The sequence below is a fragment of the Anomaloglossus baeobatrachus genome, chromosome 2 (genome assembly GCF_048569485.1).
Source record: "Anomaloglossus baeobatrachus isolate aAnoBae1 chromosome 2, aAnoBae1.hap1, whole genome shotgun sequence".
In the NCBI taxonomy this organism is placed as follows: domain Eukaryota; kingdom Metazoa; phylum Chordata; class Amphibia; order Anura; family Aromobatidae; genus Anomaloglossus; species Anomaloglossus baeobatrachus.
The window spans coordinates 796,436,168-796,461,980 of NC_134354.1; the positions used below are offsets into that span (position 1 = coordinate 796,436,168).

A 25,813-nucleotide genomic window follows, 5' to 3' on the forward strand; every position below is an offset into this window, starting at 1 on the left:
TGACATTAGCTCTAGGTCTCTCCCGTTGCCTGTGTGACAGTAGCTCTATGTCTCACCCGTTGCCTGTCTGACATTAGCTCTAGGTCTCTCCCGTTGCCTGTGTGACATTAGCTCTAGGTCTCACCCGTTGCCTGTGTGACATTAGCTCTATGTCTCTCCCGTTGCCTGTGTGACATTAGGTCTAGGTCGCTCCCGTTGCCTGTGTGACATTAGCTCTAGGTCTCTCCCGTTGCCTGTGTGACATTAGTTCTAGGTCTCACCCGTTGCCTGTGTGACATTAGCTCTAGGTCTCTCCCGTTGCCTGTGTGACATTAGCTCTAGGTCTCACCCGTTGCCTGTGTGACATTAGCTCTAGGTCTCTCCCGTTGCCTGTGTGACATTAGCTCTAGGTCTCTCCCGTTGCCTGTGTGACATTAGTTCTAGGTCTCACCCGTTGCCTGTGTGACATTAGCTCTAGGTCTCTCCCGTTGCCTGTGTGACATTAGCTCTAGGTCTCACCCGTTGCCTGTGTGACATTAGCTCTAGGTCTCACCCGTTGCCTGTGTGACAGTAGCTTTAGGTCTCACCCGTTGCCTGTGTGACATTAGCTCTAGGTCTCACCCGTTGCCTGTGTGACATTAGCTCTAGGTCTCTCCCGTTGCCTGTGTGACATTAGCTCTAGGTCTCTCCCGTTGCCTGTGTGACATTAGCTCTAGGTCTCTCCCGTTGCCTGTGTGACATTAGCTCTAGGTCTCTCCCGTTGCCTGTGTGACATTAGCTCTATGTCTCACCCGTTGCCTGTGTGACATTAGCTCTAGGTCTCTCCTGTTGCCTGTGTGACATTAGCTCTATGTCTCTCCCGTTGCCTGTGTGACATTAGCTCTATGTCTCTCCCGTTGCCTGTGTGACATTAGCTCTAGGTCTCTCCTGTTGCCTGTGTGACATTAGCTCTATGTCTCTCCCGTTGCCTGTGTGACATTAGCTCTAGGGGTCTCCCGTTGCCTGTGTGACATTAGCTCTAGGTCTCACCCGTTGCCTGTGTGACATTAGCTTTAGGTCTCTCCCGTTGCCTGTGTGACATTAGCTCTAGGTCTCTCCTGTTGCCTGTGTGACATTAGCTCTATGTCTCTCCCGTTGCCTGTGTGACATTAGCTCTAAGTCTCTCCCGTTGCCTGTGTGACATTAGCTCTAAGTCTCTCCTGTTGCCTGTGTGACATTAGCTTTAGGTCTCTCCCGTTGCCTGTGTGACATTAGCTCTATGTCTCTCCCGTTGCCTGTGTGCACTTCTTTTATAATGATTGTAGCTTTGCGTTTCACTTGGTATAAAGTTTAGGGTGCAGTTAAGGACTTGTTGAGTGGGGGAACCAGTGCATAAACCTTAGGGTGCCAATCTCCGAGGATGAAGACGGGACACAGCAGATTAAGGTGTAGGGTGCTCCTAGTCTGTATACATTTATGTAAATCGTTTGGTAACATCTCCCCTCGTTTGTTCGTCCCCGTGTATGTGAAGGGCTCAGTCATGACATTATAGAAAGCCCATGTGTCGTGTTCTGGGGCCTCCGTATGGATCCAGCTTTCTCCTTGACAGCACAATTTCAGGCTTTATCCCTGGAGGTCGCACAAATTAGGGATCAATAGCAGCAGGCACGTTCAGCCACTACTAATGGTCATCAGTGTACTATGCTGGAACCTATACTGCCCCCCGTCCTTTTTTGTTTTGCTACCTCACAACCTGGAATTTCGCTACTTTTTGAGGGTTTCCATGAGTTCATGTAAAGAACATGTCTACAACGGTGAACAAGTGTTTTTCATTTTATTGAGAAGCAAACAACAAAAATATGACCAAGAAACTGAAGACTTCATTGTGCATAAGTATTCAACACCCCCCCCCCCCAAAGACTTTACTCTGTAGAGCCTCTTTTTGCAGCAATTCTATCTGCAAGTCGCTTTGGATAAGTCTCTATAAAATTTCAATATCTTGCCATTGGGAATTTTCCCCATTCCTCAAGACAAAACTGCTCCAGCTCCTTCCAGTTCGAGGTTTCCTCTGGTGACCGGCATCTTCACATCTGACCACAAATTCTCAGTTGGATTAAGGTCTGGCCTGTGACTCAGCCCCTCCAATACATTTACATGTTTCCCCTTACACCCCTCGAGTGTTGCTTTAGCAGTCAGTAGATTTGGGTCATTGTCTTGTTGGAAGGTGAAACATCTGTCCCAGTCTGTTATCACTGAGAGACAAAAATGTTCTGGTCTAGAATATCCCTGTATTTCGCAGCATCCATCCTTCCATTGACTTGGACCATTTTCCCTGTCTCTGCTGCCGAAAAACATCCCCCTGTAGAATACTGCTGCTACCACCATGTTTCACTGTGGGGATGGTGTTCTTGGGGTGATAAGCTATGTTAGTTTGGCACCAAACACAGCGTTTACCTTGATGGCCAAACTGTTCAATTATGCTCTTTTAGCAAACTCAAAATGAGCCTTCCAATTTTTGGCTGTAAGTAAAAGCTTTTTTATGGCCACTCTTCCATAAAGGCCAACTCTACGGAGTGTACGCCTTATTGTGGTTGTATAGACAGATACTCCAGTCTCTACTTCTCACCACTTTGTCTCTGACTTGTTTGTAGATCTCTTTGGTCTTCATAGTGTTGTTTGGAGATCTCCTTGGTCTTCATTGTGTTGTTTGGAGGTCCATTGGTCTTCATGGTGTTGTTTGGAGAGCTCCTTGGTCTTCCTGGTATTGTTTGTAGATCTCCTTGGTCTTCCTGATGTTTGGAGATCTCTTTGGTCTTCCTGATGTTGTTTGGAGATCTCCTTGGTCTTCATGGTGAGGTTTGGAGATCTTCTTGGTCATCCTAATGTTTGAAGATCTCATTGGCCTTCCTGATGTTATTTGGAGATCTCTTTGGTCTTCCTGGTGTTTGGAGATCTCCTTGGTCTTCATGGTGTGGTTTGGAGATCTCCTTGGTCTTCATGGTGTTGTTTGGAGGTCCATTGGTCTTCATGGTGTTGTTTGGAGGTCCATTGGTCTTCATGGTGTTGTTTGGAGATCTCCTTGATCTTCCTGATGTTGTTTGGAGATCTCCTTGGTCTTCCTGATGTTGTTTGGAGATCTCCTTGGTCTTCATGGTGAGGTTTGGAGATCTCTTTGGTCTTCCTGGTGTTTGAGATCTCTTTGGTCTTCCTGGTGTTTGGAGGTCCCCTTGGTCTTCATGGTGTTGTTTGGAGATCTCCCTTGTTTTCATGGTGTTGTTTGTTAGTAGCACCTCTTGCTTAATGGTGTTGCAGCCTTTATGGCCTTTCAGTAAAGATGTGTATATCCTGACACACCCAGGGACACTTGAATTGCACACAGGTGGACGTCCTTTCACTAGGCATGAACTTATGAAGGGAACTGCTTGCAGCTGAAATTTTTAGTGGCTTCATAACAAAAGGGGTGAATGCATATGCACATGGCAATTTTTACTTATTTTATCACATAAATTTAATTTTTGTCTATTTTTTCTCACTGCACCTCTCCAACTTAGACCATTTACTGCTGATGCATCACACAAATCGGATTACAAAAATATTTAAGCAGGTTGTAATGTAACGGAATAGGCATAAAGTCAATGGGGTGAAAACTTTCACAAGGCATTATAAAAGGTAAAGATGCCATAGTATGTCGACAGTGACCAAAGTAAGTGTTTTGTTTTCTCTGCTTCAGGAGAGGGTTGGAACGCAGCGCACCAAATTGTTTGTTTATACCGGTGGTTGTTACGGTCACTTTATGGTTCAATGTTTCAGATACAATAATGAATCTCAAAAAGAAAGAAACAAAAAACTTAAGTATAAAGATGCAGGTTCCGAGAGTTTGAGATTATCTCTGCTACAGGCAATAGTCCTTGGAGACTAAAACAGGTTCATTGTTATACCTGCATTTGTGACTCAGGTTCTGCCATGAATTTTATTGATCTTGACTTCACTACTAATTTTGGTTATAATGTCTCTTCCCTCGTTCTTCCCATTCAAGTTTCAGAGATTGATAATTCACCTCTTTCTCAAAGCCAAGTCACTTTGAAGGTCGAGGGTGTGGTTATGAAGGTAGGGGTATTACACACTGAATCTATTACATTTATGGGGTTTCCTTCTTTACCTCCAAAATTAGTGTCAGGTTTGCCTTGACTAGTTAAGCACAATCCTACTATCAAGTGGGAGACCCAAGAGGTTTAGTCTTGGGGCGACTCTTGTTTTTCTAGCTGTTTATCTAACCCTTAGTTTCTGTGAGTTCTCACCTTCCAGAATTCATTCATGTATTTTTCGGGACGGAGTGTGAAGTTCTGCAGGGAGAAAGGCCGTCCACCTCTCCAGTCACTGTGGGGTTTTTCTTTGTTAAGACAGAAGATGGAGGTCTGTGTCCTTGCTTGGACTTTAGAGAGATTGATAAAATCATGGTGCAATCCTTATCCTTTACCCCCTGCTACTGGAGCTAAATGGTTTTCTAAACTTGACTTGAAGGGGGCATATAACCTCACACCTGTTTGACAAGGTGATTAGTTTATTATTATTATTTATTATTATAGCGCCATTTATTCCATGGCGCTTTACAAGTGAAAGAGGGTATACGTACAACAATCATTAACAGTACAAAACAGACTGGTATAGGAGGAAAGAGGACCCTGCCCGCGAGGGCTCACAGTCTACAGGAGGAGAGAGGACCCTGCCCGCGAGGGCTCACAATCTACAGGGAATGGGTGATGGTACAATAGGTGATGACAGAGCTGGTTGCGCTGTGGTCTACTGGACTGAGGGCTATTGTAGGTTGTAGGCTTGGTGGAAGAGGTGGGTCTTGAGGTTCCTCTTGAAGCTTTCCACGGTAGGTGAGAGTCTGATGTGCTGAGGTAGAGCATTCCAGAGTATGGGGGATGCACGGGAGAAATCTTGCACGCAATTGTGGGAAGAGGAGATAAGAGAGGAGCAGAGAAGGAGATCTTGTGAAGATCTGAGGTTGCGTGCAGGTAGGTACCGGGAGACTAGGTCACAGATGTAGGGAGGAGACAGGTTGTGCGTGGCTTTGATGAATGGAAACCCGCTTTTAATATGATGGAAGGTCATTTTTAAAATCTGCTGGTGACATTTTGGTTAACCAACGCTCCGGCATTTTTTCAGTTTCGTAAAGGCTATTTTTTGCTGTCTGGTGGGTAGATTTGTGATGATCTATCTGGATGACATATTACTCACGTTCTCAGGGGTCCTGACAAGTTCTCCAGGTTCTTTGTGACAATCATTTATTTGATAAATTGGAGAAGAAGGGAATTTTGTTTACTTACCGTAAATTCCTTTTCTTCTAGCTCCTATTGGGAGACCCAGACAATTGGGTGTATAGCTTCTGCCTCCGGAGGCCACACAAAGTATTACACTTTAAAAAGTGTAACCCCTCCCCTCTGCCTATACACCCCCCCGTGCATCACGGGCTCCTCAGTTTTGGTGCAAAAGCAGGAAGGAGGAAACTTATAAATTGGTCTAAGGTAAATTCAATCCGAAGGATGTTCGGAGAACTGAAAACCATGAACCAAAAGAAAAATTCAACATGAACAACATGTGTACACAAAAGAACAACCAGCCCGAAGGGAACAGGGGCGGGTGCTGGGTCTCCCAATAGGAGCTAGAAGAAAAGGAATTTACGGTAAGTAAACAAAATTCCCTTCTTCTTTGTCGCTCCATTGGGAGACCCAGACAATTGGGACGTCCAAAAGCAGTCCCTGGGTGGGTAAAAGAATACCCCGATAAAAAGAGCCGACAACGGCCCTCCTCTTACAGGTGGGCAACCGCCGCCTGAAGGACCTGCCTACCTAGACTGGCGTCCGCCGAAGCATAGGTATGCACCTGATAGTGTTTCGTGAAAGTGTGCAGACTAGACCAGGTAGCTGCCTGACACACCTGCTGAGCCGTCGCCCGGTGCCGCAATGCCCAGGACGCACCCACGGCTCTGGTAGAATGGGCTTTCAGCCCTGAAGGAATCGGAAGCCCAGAAGAACGGTAGGCTTCAAAAATCGGTTCCTTGATCCACCGAGCCAAGGTTGACTTGGAAGCCTGCGACCCCTTACGCTGGCCAGCGACAAGGACAAAGAGTGCATCAGAACGGCGCAGTGGCGCCGTGCGAGACACCGGCTCAAAAGGTGGTTTCTGAAGAGCCCGTAGAACCCTGTTAAGATCCCAGGGTTCCAGCGGCCGCTTGTAAGGTGGGACTATGTGGCAAACTCCCTGCAGGAACGTGCGGACCTGCGGAAGCCTGGCTAGACGCTTTTGAAAAAACACGGAAAGCGCCGATACTTGTCCCTTGAGAGAGCCGAGAGACAAACCCTTGTCCATTCCGGATTGAAGGAAGGAAAGAAACGTGGGTAAGGCAAACGGCCAGGGGGTAAACCCCTTATCAGAGCACCAGGCTAAGAAGATCCTCCAAGCCCTGTGATAGATCTTGGCTGACGTTAGTTTCCTGGCCTGTCTCATAGTGGCAATGACCTCTTGAGATAACCCTGAGGACGCTAGGAGCCAGGACTCAATGGCCACACAGTCAGGTTGAGGGCCGCAGAATTCAGATGGAAAAATGGCCCTTGAGACAGCAAGTCTGGTCGGTCTGGGAGCGCCCACGGTTGACCCACCGTGAGGTGCCACAGGTCCGGGTACCACGACCTCCTCGGCCAGTCTGGAGCGACGAGGATGGCGCGGCGGCAGTCGGACCTGATCTTGCGCAACACTCTGGGCAGCATTGCCAGAGGAGGGAATACATAAGGCAGTCGAAACTGCGACCAATCCTGAACTAAGGCGCCCGCCGCCAGAGCTCTGTGATCCTGAGACCGTGCCATGAATGCCGGGACTTTGTTGTTGTGCCGGGACGCCATGAGATAGACGTCCGGCGTTCCCCAGCGGCAACAGATCTCTTGAAACACGTCCGGGTGAAGAGACCATTCCCCTGCGTCCATGCCCTGGCGACTGAGAAAGTCTGCTTCCCAGTTTTCTACGCCCGGGATGTGAACCGCGGAGATGGTGGAGGCTGTGGCCTCCGCCCACAGCAGAATCCGCCGAACTTCTTGGAAGGCTTGACGACTGCGAGTGCCGCCCTGGTGGTTGATGTACGCGACCGCCGTGGCGTTGTCCGACTGTATGCGGATCTGCCTGCCCTCCAGCCACCGATGGAACGCTTTTAGGGCTAGATACACTGCCCTTATCTCCAGAACATTGATCTGAAGGGAGGACTCCGTCGGAGTCCAGGTTCCCTGAGCCTTGTGGTGGAGAAAAACCGCTCCCCACCCTGACAGACTCGCGTCCGTCGTGACCACAGCCCAGGATGGGGGCAGGAAAGATTTTCCCTTCGACAGAGAAGTGGGAAGAAGCCACCACTGAAGAGAGGTCTTGGCTGCCAGAGAAAGAGAGACGTCGACCTCTTGTCCCATTTGCGGAGAATGTCCCATTGGAGTGGACGCAGATGAAACTGTGCAAAGGGAACTGCCTCCATTGCTGCCACCATCTTCCCCAGGAAGTGCATGAGGCGCCTCAAGGGGTGTGACTGGGCCCGAAGGAGAGATTGCACCCCTGTTTGCAGCGAACGCTGTTTGTCCAGCGGTAGCTTGACTATCGCTGAGAGAGTATGAAACTCCATCCCGAGGTAAGTCAGTGATTGTGTCGGAGTCAATTTTGACTTTGGGAAATTGATGATCCACCCGAACCTCTGGAGAGTCTCCAGAGCCACGGTCAGACTGTGTTGACATGCCACCCGGGAGGGTGCCTTGACTAGGAGATCGTCTAAGTACGGGATCACCGAGTGGCCCTGAGAGTGTAGGACTGCCACAACGGATGCCATGACCTTGGTGAAGACCCGTGGGGCTGTCGCCAGGCCGAAAGGCAGTGCCACAAACTGAAGGTGTTCGTCCCCGATGGCGAAACGCAGGAAGCGTTGATGCTCTGGAGCGATCGGCACATGGAGATAGGCATCCCTGATGTCGATTGATGCTAGGAAGTCTCCTTGGGACATCGAAGCGATGACAGAGCGGAGGGATTCCATGCGAAACCGCCTGGTTCTCACATGTCTGTTGAGCAATTTGAGGTCCAAAACGGGACGGAATGAACCGTCCTTTTTTGGTACCACGAACAGGTTGGAGTAAAAACCGCGACCCCGTTCCTGAAGGGGAACGGGGATCACAACTCCTTCTGTCTTCAGAGTGTCCACCGCCTGAAAAAGTGCCACGGTTCGCTCGGGGGGCGGAGATGTTCTGAAAAAACGAGTCGGAGGACGAGAGCTGAACTCTATCCTGTAACCGTGAGACAGAATGTCCCTCACCCATCGGTCTTGGACATGTGGCCACCAGGCGTCGCAAAAGCGGGAGAGCCTGCCACCGACCGAGGATGCGGTTTGGGGAGGCCGAAAGTCATGAGGAGGCCGCCTTGGAGACGGTGCCTCCGGCGGTCTTTGGAGGACGTGACTTAGATTGCCAGGCAGAAGAGTTTCTCTGGCTCTTCTGTGGCCTGTTGGACGAGGAGGATTGGGATCTGGCTGAGGGCCGAAAGGACCGAAACCTCGCTTGAATTTTTCGTTGCTGAGGTCTCTTTGGTTTGGGCTGGGGTAAGGACGAGTCCTTTCCCTTGGATTGCTTAATAATTTCATCCAATTGTTCGCCAAACAATCGGTCGCCAGAAAAAGGCAAACCGGTCAAGAACTTCTTGGAAGCAGAGTCTGCCTTCCATTCGCGTAGCCACATGGCCCTGCGGACTGCCACCGAATTGGCGGATGCTACCGCTGTACGGCTAGCCGAGTCCAGGACAGCATTCATGGCGTAGGATGAAAATACCGACGCCTGAGAAGTCAAAGACGCTACTTGCGGAGCCGAGGTACGGGTGACCGCATTAATCTCAGACAGACAAGCTGAGATAGCTTGGAGTGCCCACACTGCTGCAAAGGCTGGGGCAAAGGACGCGCCTATGGCTTCATAGATGGATTTCATTAGGAGCTCTATCTGCCTGTCCGTGGCATCCTTGAGCGTTGAACCGTCAGCCACTGCCACTACGGATCTAGCCGCCAGTCTAGAGACTGGAGGATCCACCTTGGGACATTGAGCCCAACCCTTAACTACGTCAGAGGGGAAGGGGTAACGTGTGTCATTAAGGCGTTTAGTAAAGCGCTTGTCCGGGAAAGCCCTGTGCTTCTGGACAGCATCTCTGAAGTTCGAGTGATCGAAGAAAACACTCCGAGTACGTTTGGGAAACCTAAATTGGTGCTTCTCCTGCTGTGCTGCCGACTCCTCTATAGGTAGAGTTGGGGGAGAAAGATCTAGCACCTGATTGATGGACGCTATAAGGTCATTTACTATGGCGTCCCCTTCAGGTGTATCAAGATTGAGAGCAACGTCAGGGTCAGAGTCCTGGGCTGCGACCTCCGCCTCATCCTCTAGAGAGTCCTCAAGCTGAGACCCCGAACAGCGTGATGAAGTCGGGGAAGATTCTAATCGAGCCCGCTTAGCCGGTCTGGGACTGCGGTCCGTGCTGGAGTCCTCCACGTAATAACTAGAGGCCACCCCAGGCGCACGCTTCGTCGCAGACCGAGAGGGGCCTGGGGGCGATCCCGCAGTGCCCGGGGCCTGTGTAAGGGCCGGTCTGGACTGCAAGGCTTCTAGTATCTTAGCAGACCATTTGTCCATAGACTGAGCCATGGATTGTGACAGTGACTCAGAGAGTTTCTCAGCTAAAACTGCAAACTCTGTCCCTGTCACCTGGACAGGGGAAACCGGCGGTTCTACCTGGGCCGAGGGTCCCACCAGTGCCCCAGGCTCCGGCTGAGCGAGTGCCACAGGGCCCGAGCATTGCTCACAGTGAGGGTAGGTGGAACCTGCAGGTAGCATAGCCGCACAAGAGGTACAGGTTGCAAAATAACCCTGTGTCTTGGTACCCTTGCTCCTTGTGAACGACATGCTGTTGTCTCCCAGGAGAGTGATCACTGAGGGATATATAGCCACAAGCTAACAGTACAGCCGAACCGAGAAAATGTATACAAATATAATATATATATATATACAGTTCGGCACTCTATGGGGCCCAGCACCGGGTGACCGGTGTGGCTTACCGACCGCTCAAGCGGTGTGTGGCCACCAGATTCCCTGCCTCGGGTCTCCCAGAGATGCAGCCAGAAGTCCTCCACCGGCAGAATGTGCTTAAAACATGGCTGTCGGCGTTCACAGGGGAGGAGGGAGCCGTGGGCGTAACTACAAAAGTGCGGGAATCTGGCCCCAGAGTGATTAGTGAGGGGGGCGGAGGACAGCTACGTGTGCTCCAGCCCTCACTGTCGGCGTCAGACCGACCGTCCCGCCCTTACCCCTGACTGGCAGGCCCGGGGGCGGGAGTTTAATGCACTAGGCCGCAAAAGCCGGGGACTAAAGTTAAAACCGCGGCCGGCAAGCAGGCGCGGTCGGCGCGGTAGTCCCGGTCTCATACCAACACCGCAGTCGCTGCAGCGTCTGAGGCCAAGGTGCTCCATGCCCCTAAGGGATGGGGAAGGAAAACGGCATGTGGCTCCAGCCTGTGTACCCGCAATGGGTACCTCAACCTTAACAACACCGCCGACTTAGTGGGGTGAGAAGGGAGCATGCCGGGAGCCCTGTTAGAGGCCCTCTTTTCTTCCATCCGATACAATCAGCAGCTGCGGCTGACTAAAATGGGAGCATGAGTGCATGTGTGCCTCCTTCAACACAAAGCATAAAACTGAGGAGCCCGTGATGCACGGGGGGGTGTATAGCAGAGGGGAGGGGTTACACTTTTTAAAGTGTAATACTTTGTGTGGCCTCCGGAGGCAGAAGCTATACACCCAATTGTCTGGGTCTCCCAATGGAGCGACAAAGAAATGTCAATTTGAAGTGCAGCAGGTCCAGTTCTTAGGTCATCTGGTTTCTGCTCCATGGGTTTCAGTTGGACCCCGTTAAGGTGCAGGTTGCCCTTGATTGGGTGCAGCCAAGTAACCTTAAAGCATTGTAGAGATTTTTAGGTTTTACAAATTATGACCGTAAGTTTATTAAAGAACTTTTCGGTTATAGCCAAGCCTTTAACAGACGTGACCAAGACGGGGACTGACTTTTCTTTATGGTCCGGAGGCAGAGAAAGCCTTTTCTGTTATCAGACAACCCGATATTGACCTGTCTTTTGTGGTCGAAGTAGACGCTTCTCCTTTGGGGATGGGGCCTTTCTTTCACGATAAAAAATGGTTACCCTTCATCTCTGTGCTTTTTATTCTCAGAAGTTCTCACAAGTTGAATCTAACTACGATATTGGTGACCGCCAGGTTTTGGCGGTTAAAAGAGCCTTTGAGGAATGGACATATTGGTTGGAGGGGGCTAGGCATAAGGTAACAGTCTTTACCGATCACAAAAACCTAACTTACACTGATGCTGCGGGTCTAAACACCAGACAGGCCCGGTGGGCTCTTTTCTTTGCTCAGTGTGATTTCTCAGTGACCCATCTTCCTGGATCTGAGAATGCCATTTTTCTTTTTATTGTGGGGGTTTTCATCTGTTTTTTGGGATTTTTTTTCTGGGTTGCAGACTTCCTTGCCAGAGGAGGAGAAATTTTCTTCCAGATTATTAATAGTCTGGAGGAATGTTGAATGGGGTCTTTTGGTCACTAGTGATTGGATCAAACTGGGAACAAACCGCAGACGCAGAATGGCTCCTGTCTAGGGTGGGGGAGTTTGTGTGGTTGTCCTCGAGCACAGCTTAAAGTGGCTTCCAGGAAACCTGTGGGTGCTTAGAGGACTACTAAAGTTGAATCCAGTAACAGTTAAGCTTCAGCTCCCTGTAGCTTGCTAAATCAAAGACTCGTTCCAGTCTTCTCGACTAAAGACATTTGAAGGAACCTCAAGTCCTTGAGACATTATTGAGATGGGATTTACAGGATGATCAGGAGTATGAAGTAGATCGCGTTTTTGGGATCCAGGTGGTTTAGGTGCTGTCTAGAGTATCTGGTCAAGTGGAAGGGTTACAGTCCTGAGGATAACTCCTGGGTCAATGCGGAGGAGGATCTTTATACATATTGCTTGATAATAGTTTCATCAGCGTCATCAGAGGAAGCGGGTATCTGAGGGTCCAGTCGTCATTTGTAGAAGGGAGGATACTATCATGGCTCAACTCTGAGGCTCGATCTGGTGACATCTGTTTGAGTGGTCGGTTTCGCTCTCTGTTTTACCACCGTCAGTTTTGTCTAGGTCCAACTGCTGCTGGTTCCTTTCCTTTGCCTTTCTGTTTTATTGCTATTCAGGTCCGTGCACTTCCTCGTTTGTCCTATCAGTGTGTGCTGTCCTGTGGAGACACGGGGGTCAGTGGGTGCTCTCCTGTGGAGACACGGGAGTCAGTGGGTGCTCTCCTGTGGAGACACGGGGCTCAGTGGGTGCTCTTGTCCGCTGACCCGGCCGCCTTTAGAAAGACAGCATGGCTCAGGGCTCATCCCAACTGAACGCCGGCCTCCCTAACCGTGGGCGTAACACTACTCAGACAACACAGGGTGAGGGAACCACAATAATTAGACTTTATTGGATCCCCAAACAATTAACGGCACATAACACATAACCAGCAAAACACACAAATGTAACAGGCAACAGAGTCTCCCCCTTCCGCTGCTCACCAGGGATTAGAAGGTCCGTGCCTCAGAGCTTCCAGGGCTATTTACTCCAATCCAGCAGCACACCGCTTTCGGCAGGCACTCACCGAGACTGGAATAACGCCAGATTTAGGAAGCTGTCTGAGGACCGCAAAGTCTGTGGTCAGGTGACTGGATTGTCCCAAGCTGGATTCTTTCCTTAGGTAGTCCTTGATATCTCAGCCGAATCCTTGCATTCGATGCTGAGGTCCATGTAGTTTTATAATCCAGGTTTGGTTATGGCTTGCCAATCGGATCCGCAGAGCCTAGATTGGTATCGTGTACCAAGAGTCTCCCCGGGCAATGGACAGTCCTCCTTCTTATACCCCTGAGCTCTCCATTCAGACCATTGGGGTCTTCACGATTGATGGATAAGACTGGGCTCTTATTGGCTAGATTTCAAGCCATATACAAAATATCCCTAGTAGTAATGTTCTCTGGCAGAGAGGAGGGAGAGACAGCTAAGTTACATCGCATCTAGCAATGCACATAGTGATACAATGAGAGGTTCGCATAATTGATTTGTCTAGGTATCTGACCTTCACTGGCCAAGGCAATTACATGAGTCAACAAGAACTGTAACACTAGACTCCTAAAGCTGGTGTCACACATAACGACGACGCCGACAACGACGTCGCTGCTACGTCACCATTTTCTGTGACGTTGCAGCGACGTCCCGTCGCTGTCGCTGTGTGTGACATCCAGCAACGACCTGGCCCCTGCTGTGAGGTCGCCGGTCGTTGCTGAATGTCCAGCTTCATTTTTTGGTCGTCACTCTCCCGCTGTGACACACACATCGCTGTGTGTGACAGCGAGAGAGCGACGAAATGAAGCGATCAGGAGCCGGCACTGGCAGCTGCGGTAAGCTGTAACCAGCGTAAACATCGGGTAACCAAGGGAAGACCTTTCCCTGGTTACCCGATGTTTACGCTGGTTACCAGCCTCCGCTCTTGCTGCCAGTGCCGGCTCCTGCTCTGTGCACATGTAGCTGCAGTATGCATCGGGTAATTAACCCGATGTATACTGTAGCAAGGAGAGCAAGGAGCCAGCGCTAAGCAGTGCGCGCGGCTCCTTGCTCTCTGCACTGTGACATGTAGCTGCAGCACACATCGGGTTAATGGTGACGTAACAGCGACGTCGTTGTCGCTTAGTGTGACACCAGCTTAAGAGTCTTGTAGAAACAATGAGGGGCTTATCCCCCATCTATAAACAAACTATCATCATGTCTGGCTGAATTTTAAGAAACTTAACCCATGTTAGGCACTGACAGAGTCCACGTCGTCACAGTGACGAGATCCGTCTTCCACATCCTCACCTTTGCAGTAGAGTTTGGCTGTTCCTAACCCAGTTTTATGCCTCCTACACAGCTGTTTCTGTATCAGTATATGATCGTTATCACCTATCTGGTAGAATTGTTCCTCACACACCCGACTGTAATCCTATAAATCCCGCACTGCACAAGTCACGTAGAAAAACGGATGGAGGCGACGGATGGAGGCGACGGATGGATTCACATTTCTCTGCAGTCATTTTACATTTTGTTAATTAGTAAAAATAAACTATTAACTCTTCATTGCATGAAGCTTCTTACGCTGCAATTTTTCTGCACCTGCCTAAAACTTTTGCACAGTGCCGAGTGTGTACAATATCTATGTATATATGGGATGATCATGTATTATACATGGTAGTCTATCACAATAATGGGGGGGACGCACCTCGTTGTTGTGGACCCGCTGGTGTTTCAGCAGCTCAGATCTCCACCGGTAGCTCTTTCTGCACAGGGTACATGGGAAAGGCTTCTCCCCGGTGTGGGTCCTCAGGTGGGTGGTGAGGTGTTGCCGCTGGACGAAGCTCTTGCCGCATTGGGCGCACTGGTACGGCCGCTCCCCGGTGTGGATGCGCTCGTGGATGAGCAGTGAGGTGTTGCGTCTGAAGCATTTGCCGCACTGGTTGCAGACGTAGGGCCGCTCTTCCAGGTGACTTCTCTGGTGTCTCGTCAGGTCGCTGCTCCGCAGGAACGCCTTGTCGCACTGAGTGCAGTGATGCAGCTCCTCCTGCCTGGGGCGGCCCAAGGTCACCACTTTCTCAGGAGCTTCCCCGTTTTTTTGACTCTGCTGGTTCTGGGCACTAGTGATGGCCTTCCAGTCATCATCTGAGGGGGGACAGAGAAGATCAAAAGGGGCCTCATTCCTGACAGCACACACAGCTGAGGCCCTATATAATGTAACCTGGAAAGAGGGACCCCGCAGTGTCAGTGGCACCCACTCCCCAACGTCAGTGGCACCCACTCCCCCTGCGTCAGTGGCACCCACTCCCCCCAACGTCAGTGGCACCCACTCCCCACAGTGTCAGTGGCACCCACTCCCCAACGTCAGTGGCACCCACTCCCCACCGCGTCAGTGGCACCAACTCCCCACCGCGTCAGTGGCACCAATTCCCCGTCAGTGGCACCCACTCCCCAACGTCAGTGGCACCCACTCCCCAATGTCAGTGGCACCCACTCCCCACAGCGTCAGTGGCACCCACTCCCCACAGAGTCAGTGGCACCCACTCCCCACAGCGTCAGTGGCACCCACTCCCCACAGCGTCAGTGGCACCCACTCCCCAACGTCAGTGGCACCCACTCCCCAACGTCAGTGGAACCCACTCCCCAACGTCAGTGGAACCCACTCCCCAACGTCAGTGGCACCCACTCCCCACAGCGTCAGTGGCACCCACTCCCCACAGCGTCAGTGGCACCCACTCTCCACAGCGTCAGTGGCACCCACTCCCCAACGTCTGTGGCACCCACTCCCCAACGTCAGTGGCACCCACTCCCCCAACGTCAGTGGCACCCACTCCCCCAACGTCAGTGGCACCCACTCCCCACAGCGTCAGTGGCACCCACTCCCCAACGTCAGTGGCACCAACTCCCCCAACGTCAGTGGCACCCTATCCCCACAACGTCAGTGGCACCCTCTCCCCACAGCATCAGTGGCACCCACTCCCCAACGTCAGTGGCACCCTATCCCCACAACGTCAGTGACACCAACTCCCCCCAACGTCAGTGGCACCCACCCCATTATAAAAGCGGCATTCATATCACCCCCTCCCTGGTGTCAGCAGTACACCCCCTCCCCCCGGTGTCAGCAGTACACCCCCTTCCCCCGGTGTCAGCAGTACACCCCACCTCCCCCGGTCTCAGCAGTACACCCCCCCCTCCCCCGGTGTCAGCAGTACACCCCCCCTCCCCCGGTGTCAGCAGTACACCCCCCCCTCCCCAGGTGTCAGCAGTACACCCCCCCCTCCCCCGGTGTCAGCAGTACACCCCCCCTCCCCAGGTGTCAGCAGTACACCCCCCCCTCCCCCGGTGTCAGCAGTACACCCCCCCTCCCCCCGGTGTCAGCAGGACACCCCCCCGGTGAGTGAAGCCCCTCGCTATGGGACCCTGGTGTATGTTGGGACCGTGATCTCCTATTGGGGTCACATCTCACCTAGAAAGTTCTCCGTCTCTTTCTTGCAGGTGGGATCAGCTGTGGACAGAAGACCCTGTAAAAAGGAAAACTGGGGTCACTGGCCGCACAGGTCGCACCCCCGGACGAGAGCCTGATCACTGCGCAGTCCCACGTAAATCAGACGTGCGTTTTCTAACATACTTCATATTGATTCCTCACTTGCGGTGATCAGCAGCGGTCATAATGTATGCAGGCACAGCTGTCTGGAGGCCCCACTGACACAGTGTCACAGACCCTCAGCAGTGTGACTGTTACCTCCTCGTGCTCCTCGTGGATCTTCTGGTGCTTCGCCAGCTCGGACCTCCACCGGAAGCCTTTGGGGCACTGGGCGCACTGGAAGGCCTTCTCCCCGGTGTGGGTCCTCAGGTGGGTGGTGAGGTGCTGCCGCTGGACGAAGCTCTTGCCGCACTGGGCGCACTGGTACGGCCGCTCCCCGGTGTGGATGCGCTCGTGGATGAGGAGGGAGGTGTGGCGGCGGAAGCTCTTGCCGCACACGTTGCAGATGTAGGAGCGCTCGTCGGTGTGCACCCGCTGGTGAGTGCGCAGCGTCCGCTTGTTCAGGAAGGTTTTGCTGCAGTCCGGGCAGGAGAGCGCCCGCTCTGCTTTCTGTGCCCGCTGCCGCAGGAGGAGCCGCGCCCGCTTCCCCAGGGCCTTGCCCCTCTCCAGGGCGCACATCGCCCCGCCTGACGCCTCGCGCTTGTGTCGCCGCTTCCTACCGGTGGATTCTGGAAAGAAGAGAGCAACAAATCAGAAGCCGGCGATCAGTCATTAACCCCTGACGTGCCAGGCACAAGCCGCTCACCTCTCTGCCCGGCCTCAGAGCCGCCTGCCCCATTCTGAAAAACAAAGACGTTATTTACACAGAGGAAGACCTCGGCCACCAGGTGATAATATGGTACAACGTCTCCATATCTGGGGTGACTGCCACTGCAGCACAGCGGGCACAGGTCAATTGCTGGCACTATGGCACAAGAGTGGGTGATGATCAGCGGGGGAGGGGTGTGACAGTGGGCAGGGGGAATGTGACAGGGGAGTGAGGGAAGGGGAGGAATGTGGCAGGGGTGTGACGGTGGGGAAGGAATGCGGCAGGGGTGAGACAGTGGGCAGGGGGAATGTGACAGGGGAGTGAGGGAAGGGGAGGAATGGGGCAGGGGTGTGACGGTGGGGAAGGAATGCGGCAGGGGTGAGACGGTGGGGAAGGAATGCGGCAGGGGTGAGACGGTGGGGAAGGAATGCGGCAGGGGTGAGACGGTGGGGAAGGAATGCGGCAGGGGTGAGACGGTGGGGGAGGAATGCGGCAGGGGTGAGACGGTGGGGGAGGAATGCGGCAGGGGTGAGACGGTGGGGTAGGAATGCGGCAGGGGTGAGACGGTGGGGAAGGAATGCGGCAGGGGTGAGACGGTGGGGGAGGAATGCGGCAGGGGTGAGACGGTGGGGAAGGAATGCGGCAGGGGTGAGACGGTGGGGAAGGAATACGGCAGGGGTGCGACGGTGGGGAAGGAATGCGGCAGGGGTGAGACGGTGGGGAAGGAATGCGGCAGGGGTGAGACGGTGGGGAAGGAATGCGGCAGGGGTGAGACGGTGGGGAAGGAATGCGGCAGGGGTGAGACGGTGGGGAAGGAATGCGGCAGGGGTGAGACGGTGGGGAAGGAATGCGGCAGGGGTGAGACGGTGGGGAAAGAATGCGGCAGGGGTGAGATGGTGGAGAAGGAATGTGGCAGGGGTGAGACGGTGGGGAAGGAATGCGGCAGGGGTGAGACGGTGGGGAAGGAATGCGGCAGGGGTGAGACGGTGGGGAAGGAATGCGGCAGGGGTGTGACGGTGGGGAAGGAATGCGGCAGGGGTGAGACGGTGGGGAAGGAATGCGGCAGGGGTGTGACGGTGGGGAAGGAATGCGGCAGGGGTGAGACGGTGGGGAAGGAATGCGGCAGGGGTGAGACGGTGGGGAAGGAATGCGGCAGGGGTGAGACGGTGGGGAAGGAATGCGGCAGGGGTGTGACGGTGGGGAAGGAATGCGGCAGGGGTGTGACGGTGGGGGAGGAATGTGGCAGGGGTGTGACGATACCTGCTCCTCCTCGTGGATCTTCTGGTGCTTCACTAGCTCGGACCTCCAGCGGTAGCTTTTCCCGCAGACAGGGCAGGGGAATGGCTTCTCTCCGGTGTGCGTCCTGTTGTGGGTGGTGAGGTGCTGCTTCTGGATGAAGCTCTTGTCGCACTGCAGACACTTGTACGGTCGCTCCCCGGTGTGGATCCGCTCGTGGATGATCAGCGCCGTGTGTCTACGGAAGCACTTGCCGCACACATTGCAGATGTAGGAGCGCTCGCCGAGATGATCCCGCAGGTGCGCCTTCAGTGTCCGCTTGTTGTAGAAGACCTTCCCACATTCCGCGCAGGCATGCGCCTTCTCCACCTTGGCGGTACTAGGACGCCGGCGGCCCGCACTCTTCTGGTTGGCCAAGGGAGTCGGGGTCAGAGGAACAGAGTCTGAAGAATAGAAAGCATAAGATGAGGAGAGGAATGTGGACAGTTACCCCTCAGTACCCAGACAAGTCCCCGGAGCACCACTCGCCGCCCTCCACCTGCCCCTGTAGCCTCTGCAGTACGCGGCAGGGAGACGCGCTCCATTCACATCGTACGCGGTGACCCGGCACCACCGCTCACCTGTGTTTGCTGCTTCTTGGTCCTGAAAAGTATTGGAGTCGCCATGTTCTTCCTTTATGGACGCGTCAGCAACCTGAAAACACAACACAGGCCGCTTATCCCGACATCCCGAGCGAGCGAGCGGAGATCAGCGGAGGCTACACAGAGCGCGGCCTGACGGGACCGAAGAATCAGGGAGTCATGAAAAAGAGCCGTCAATGGCACCGCCCGACAAACGTCCCACCCCAACACAGAAACCCCACCCCAACAGACATCTCTCCCCCACACAGAAACCCCACCCTCCACACAAGCCCCACCCTCCACACAGAAACCCCACCCCCCCACACAGAAACCCCACCCTCCACACAGAAACCCCACCCCTAAACACAGAAGCCCCACATAGAAACCCCACACACAGAAACCCCACCCCAAAAGACATCTCTCCCCCCACACAGAAACCCCACCCCCCCACACAGAAACCCCACCCCAACAGACATCTCTCCCCCCACACAGAAACCCCACCCTCACACAAACTCCACCCTCCACACAGAAACCCCACCCCCACACAGAAACCACACCCTCCACACAGAAACCACACCCCTCAGACAGAAACCCCACCCCCCACACAAACTCCACCCTCTACACAAGACCCACCCCAACAGACATCTCTCCCCCACACAGAAACCCAACCCCCACACAGAAACCCCACGCTCCACACAGAAACCCCACCCCTCCCACAGAAACCCCACCCCCCACACAGAAACCCCACCCCCAGACATCTCTCCCCCACACAGAAACCCCACCCCACACAGAAGCCCCACCCTCCACACAGAAGCCCCACCCCAGACATCTCTCCCCCCACACAGAAACCCCACTCCCACACAGAAGCCCCACCCCAGACATCTCTGCCCCCACACAGAATCCCTACCCCACACAGAAGTCCCACCCCACACAGAAGCCCCACCCCCCACACAAGCCCCACCCCCAGACATCTCTTCCCCTACACAGAAACCCCACCCTCCACTCAGAATCCCCATACAGAAGCCCCACCCTCCATACAGAAACCCCACCCCCCCACACAGAAACCCTACCCTCCAGAAATCTCTCCCCCCACACATGAGTCCCATACCCCACCAGACGCCACATCCTACTACACAAACATCCCACACGGATGCCACCTCCCACCATACAGATACCGACACACACACAGAAGCCCCACCCCCTCACAGACATCTCACCCCCGCATACAGACATCCCTTCCCTCTACAAAGCCCCACCCCCACACACAGAAGCCCCACCCCCACAGACATCTCTCCCCCACACAGAAACCCCACCCTCCACACAAGCCCCACCCTCCACACAGAAACCCCACCCCCCCACACAGAAACCCCACCCTCCACACAGAAACCCCACCCCTAAACACAGAAGCCCCACATAGAAACCCCATACACAGAAACCCCACCCCAAAAGACATCTCTCCCCCCACACAGAAACCCCACCCCAACAGACATCTCTCCCCCACACAGAAACCCCACCCTCACACAAACTCCACCCTCCACACAGAAACCCCACCCCCACACAGAAACCACACCCTCCACACAAACCACACCCCTCAGACAGAAACCCCACCCCCCACACAAACTCCACCCTCTACACAAGACCCACCCCAACAGACATCTCTCCCCCACACAGAAACCCCACCCCCACACAGAAACCCCACGCTCCACACAGAAACCCCACCCCTCCCACAGAAACCCCACCCCCCACACAGAAACCCCACCCCCAGACATCTCTCCCCCACACAGAAACCCCACCCCACACAGAAGCCCCACCCTCCACACAGAAGCCCCACCCCAGACATCTCTCCCCCCACACAGAAACCCCACTCCCACACAGAAGCCCCACCCCAGACATCTCTGCCCCCACACAGAATCCCTACCCCACACAGAAGTCCCACCCCACACAGAAGCCCCACCCCCCACACAAGCCCCACCCCCAGACATCTCTTCCCCTACACAGAAACCCCACCCTCCACTCAGAATCCCCATACAGAAGCCCCACCGTCCACACAGAAGCCCCACCCTCCATACAGAAACCCCACCCCCCACACAGAAACCCTACCCGCCAGAAATCTCTCCCCCCACACATGAGTCCCATACCCCACCAGACGCCACATCCTACTACACAAACATCCCACACGGATGCCACCTCCCACCATACAGATACCGACACACACACAGAAGCCCCACCCCCTCACAGACATCTCACCCCCGCATACAGACATCCCTTCCCTCTACAAAGCCCCACCCCCACACACAGAAGCCCCACCCCCACAGACACCACACACCACACAGAAGACCCACCCGACAGACGCTACACTGCCCACAAAGAAGCTCCACTAGACGCCACATCCTACTACACAGACATCCCACACGGTCGCAACACCCCACCGTACAGTCATCCCACCCCCACACCGATGCCCCACCCCACAGACGCCCCATACCCCCCTGACAGACGACACGCACCCCCACACACAGAGCCCGCCATAGACTGTGCCGTTGACACCCACCTCTCCATCACCGGTCTCCTCCTCGTGGATCTTCTGGTGCTTCGCCAGCTCTGACCTCCACCGGAAGCCTTTGGGGCACTGGCCGCACTGGAAGGCCTTCTCCCCGGTGTGGGTCTTCAGGTGGGTGTTGAGGTGTTGCCTCTGGATGAAGCTTTTGCCACACTGTGTGCACTGGTACGGCCGCTCCCCAGTGTGGATCCGCTCGTGGATGATCAGCGACGTGTGGCGACTGAAGCATTTCCCGCAGACGTTGCAGATGTAGGAGCGCTCGCCGAGGTGACCCCGCAGATGCGCCTTCAGTGTCCGCTTGTTGTAGAAGACATTTCCGCACTCCGCGCAGGCGTGCGCCTGCTCCGAGCTGCTGCCGTTTGCGCGATCCAGAAACTTCATGCGGATCTTGTCCACTCCGTCTGTGAATGCCTTCCCCTCAGCAATGTCCAGCGTCTGGCACAGGGATCCTTCTCCTCCAAGGGGGTTACTACACGCCACCGCCTCCTCGGGGCACAGGGGTAAGGGACCGCCACAATCGCCTGCCAGGCAGGGTGCCGGCTCCACGTGCTCCGGGGGCTTCTCGCTGATCGCCTTCTCCACCAAACCTTCCCCTGTAAGGACAAGACCCGTGGTCAGGGGTGCAGCATAGCTCACCGCTCAGCGCCGGGGCCATTATACTCTATGGTGCAGTCCTTCCAGTGATGTCCTCATCCTTCCCACCCGGGCACGTGCCACTGATGTGCCAGGCGTCTGAGCAGCCAATGTCACATACCCAGCTGCGAAGAGACACCGACATTGCTGGAACAGCGCCGCAGCGGGAGGCGGAGATGGACTGGCGCTATGTAAATGGGGCCCGAAGTGAAGAAGCAGCGGCCGCGCAGAGTACACACCCCTGGAAGGGCGCAGACATTCATCCCTTCTTCCAAGAGCCACAACACTCTTACATTTCCATCAGTGGGGCTCTGCGGCGATATCAGGGGCATTCATTGCATTGTTTGGTGGAAGTTCAACAACACCGGAATTCTGGAACTTTTTATTTTACGGCCTTTACGCTTCCAGCCAATCAGTGTCAGATTTTCATATTTGGGATTGGGAGATGGGAAGATTCAATCACCTGAAGACTTCACCCAGCAGCCATCTGATCGCTTGTATGGCGGAGACACGGGGATTCTGACGGCGCTCCGGACACCAGACGGTGGATAGATATACAAATGGAGCAGGAGTCGGGGTAGAGAAGCGAGAACCGGCAGCCCAACCGCGTGACAGAAGCGGCGGCCCAACCGCGTGACAGAAGCGGCGGCCCAACCGCGTGACAGAAGCGGCGGCCCAACCGCGTGCCAGAACAGGCGGCCCAACCGCGTGCCAGAACAGGCGGCCCAACCGCGTGCCAGAACAGGCGGCCCAACCGCGTGCCAGAACAGGCGGCCCAACCGCGTGCCAGAACAGGCGGCCCCAACCGCGTGCCAGAACAGGCGGCCCAACCGCGTGCCAGAACAGGCGGGCCCAACCGCGTGCCAGAACAGGCGGCCCAACCGCGTGACAGAAGCGGCAGCCCAACTGCCACGTGTCAGAAGCGGCAGCCCAACTGCCACGTGTCAGAAGCGGCAGTCCAACTGCCACGTGTCAGAAGCGGCAGTCCAACTGCCACGTGTCAGAAGCGGCAGCCCAACTGCCACGTGTCAGAAGCGGCAGCCCAACTGCCACGTGTCAGAAGCGGCAGCCCAACTGCCACGTGTCAGAAGCGGCAGCCCAACTGCCACGTGTCAGAAGCGGCAGCCCAACTGCCACGTGTCAGAAGCGGCAGCTCAACTGCCACGTGTCAGAAGCGGCAGCCCAACTGCCACGTGTCAGAAGCGGCAGCCCAGCCTGTATCGTTTGGATGTGTCTGTGGGTCGTCAGGTCCGGTCTGTCAGGCATCGTTTGGATGTGTCTGTGGATTGTCTGGTCCAGTCTGTCGGGCATCGTTTGGATGTGTCTGTGGATCGTAGGTCGGGTCTGTCGGGCATCGTTTGGATGTGTCTGTGGATTTTCAGGCCACGTGCCAGAAGTGGCGGCCCAACTGCATGACAGAAGCAGCAACCCAACAACATGCCAGAAGCGGGAGCTCAACTGCCACGTGTCAGAAGCGGCATCCCAACTGCCACGTGTCAGAAGCGGCATCCCAACTGCCACGTGTCAGAAGCGGCATCCCAACTGCCACGTGTCAGAAGCGGCAGCCCAACTGCCATGTGCCTGAAGTGGCGGCCCAACTGCATGACAGAAGCAGCAACCCAACAACATGCCAGAAGCGGCAGCCCAACTGCCACGTGTCAGAAGCGGGAGCTCAACTGCCACGTGTCAGAAGCGGCATCCCAACTGCCACGTGTCAGAAGCGGCGGCCCAACCACGTGCCAGAAGCAGCAACCCAACTACATGCCAGAAGCAGCAGCCCAACTGCAATGCGCCAGAATCGGCGGCCCAACCGCGTGACAGAAGCGGCGACCCAACCACCATGTGTTAGAAGTGGTGGCCCAACTGCCACGTGCCAGAGGCGGCGGCCCAACCGCGTGACAGAAGCGGCACACTGTACTCAGTATACACTCCGCAACATCACTGTACCATGACCGGGGGCTTACCGAGGGAGATCAAGGTCTCGGACGTCTCCTTCATCACGTTCCGGTACAGCTCCTTCTGCCATTCCTCCAGCTCCATCCATTCTTCTTTAGAAAATGAAGCGGCAAGATCGTCGAATCCCACACCGGACTGGAGGCGGAAACCAGAACAATCAGCACGAGGGCATCTGTGTGTGGCCTGCACAGGTCCGCCGCAAATCATGTGTGTCTGTGGATCGTCAGGTCCGGTCTGTCAGGCATCGTTTGGATGTGTCTGTGGATCGTTGGGTCCGGTCTGTCGGGTATCGTTTGGATGTGTCTGTGGATCGTTGGGTCCGGTCTGTCGGGTATCATTTGGATGTTTCTGTGGATCGTCAGGTCCGGTCTGTCAGGCATCGTTTGGATGTGTCTGTGGATCGTTGGGTCCGGTCTGTCGGGTATCGTTTGGATGTGTCTGTGGATCGTTGGGTCCGGTCTGTCGGGTATCATTTGGATGTTTCTGTGGATCGTTGGGTCCGGTCTGTCGGGTATCGTTTGGATGTGTCTGTGGATCGTAGGTCGGGTCTGTCAGGTATCGTTTGGATGTGTCTGTGGATCGTAGGTCGGGTCTGTCAGGCATCGTTTGGATGTGTCTGTGGATTGTCAGGTCCAGTCTGTCGGGTATCGTTTGGATGTGTCTGTGGATTGTCTGGTCCAGTCTGTCAGGCATCGTTTGGATGTGTCTGTGGATTGTCAGGTCCAGTCTGTCGGGCATCGTTTGGATGTGTCTGTGGATCGTCAGGTCCGGTCTGTCAGGCATCGTTTGGATGTGTCTGTGGATTGTCTGGTCCAGTCTGTCGGGCATCGTTTGGATGTGTCTGTGGATTGTCAGGTCCAGTCTGTCGGGTATCGTTTGGATGTGTCTGTGGATTGTCTGGTCCAGTCTGTCAGGCATCGTTTGGATGTGTCTGTGGATTGTCAGGTCCAGTCTGTCGGGTATCGTTTGGATGTGTCTGTGGATTGTCTGGTCCAGTCTGTCAGGCATCGTTTGGATGTGTCTGTGGATTGTCTGGTCCAGTCTGTCAGGCATCGTTTGGATGTGTCTGTGGATTGTCAGGTCCAGTCTGTCGGGTATCGTTTGGATGTGTCTGTGGATTGTCTGGTCCAGTCTGTCAGGCATCGTTTGGATGTGTCTGTGGATTGTCAGGTCCAGTCTGTCGGGTATCGTTTGGATGTGTCTGTGGATCGTTGGGTCCGGTCTGTCGGGTATCGTTTGGATGTGTCTGTGGATTGTCTGGTCCAGTCTGTCGGGCATCGTTTGGATGTGTCTGTGGATCGTAGGTCGGGTCTGTCAGGCATTGTTTGGATGTGTCTGTGGATCGTCAGGTCCGGTCTGTCAGGCATCGTTTGGATGTGTCTGTGGATTGTCAGGTCCAGTGTGTCAGGCATCGTTTGGATGTGTCTGTGGATTGTCTGGTCCAGTCTGTCAGGTATCGTTTGGATGTGTCTGTGGATTGTCTGGTCCAGTCTGTCGGGCATCGTTTGGATGTGTCTGTGGATTGTCAGGTCCAGTCTGTCAGGCATCGTTTGGATGTTTCTGTGGATTGTCAGGTCCAGTCTGTCGGGCATCGTTTGGATGTGTCTGTGGATTGTCTGGTCCAGTCTGTCGGGCATCGTTTGGATGTTTCTGTGGATCGTTAGGTCCAGTCTGTCAGGCATCGTTTGGATGTGTCTGTGGATTGTCTGGTCCAGTCTGTCGGGCATCGTTTGGATGTGTCTGTGGATTGTCAGGTCCAGTCTGTCGGGCATCGTTTTGATGTGTCTGTGGATCGTTGGGTCCGGTCTGTCGGGCATCGTTTGGATGTGTCTGTGGATTGTCAGGTCCAGTCTGTCAGGCATCGTTTGGATGTGTCTGT

At 54.4% G+C, this 25,813-nt stretch overlaps 1 protein-coding gene across 1 annotated transcript in view; it reads right to left on the minus strand.

The window, feature by feature from the left end:
* The window catches only part of LOC142292378 (uncharacterized), a 35,374-nt gene that overhangs the window by 3,690 nt on the left and 5,871 nt on the right, over window positions 1-25,813 (minus strand). Inside the window, exons 3-10 of the mRNA XM_075337705.1 lie at window positions 23,943-24,069; window positions 21,337-21,938; window positions 18,789-18,861; window positions 18,193-18,611; window positions 16,930-16,963; window positions 16,383-16,852; window positions 16,107-16,161; window positions 14,349-14,785 (exon numbers count right to left, since the gene is read on the minus strand). Coding sequence (XP_075193820.1) covers window positions 14,349-14,785; window positions 16,107-16,161; window positions 16,383-16,852; window positions 16,930-16,963; window positions 18,193-18,611; window positions 18,789-18,861; window positions 21,337-21,938; window positions 23,943-24,069 — 2,217 coding nt within the window. The remainder of the gene's footprint in view (window positions 1-14,348; window positions 14,786-16,106; window positions 16,162-16,382; window positions 16,853-16,929; window positions 16,964-18,192; window positions 18,612-18,788; window positions 18,862-21,336; window positions 21,939-23,942; window positions 24,070-25,813) is intronic.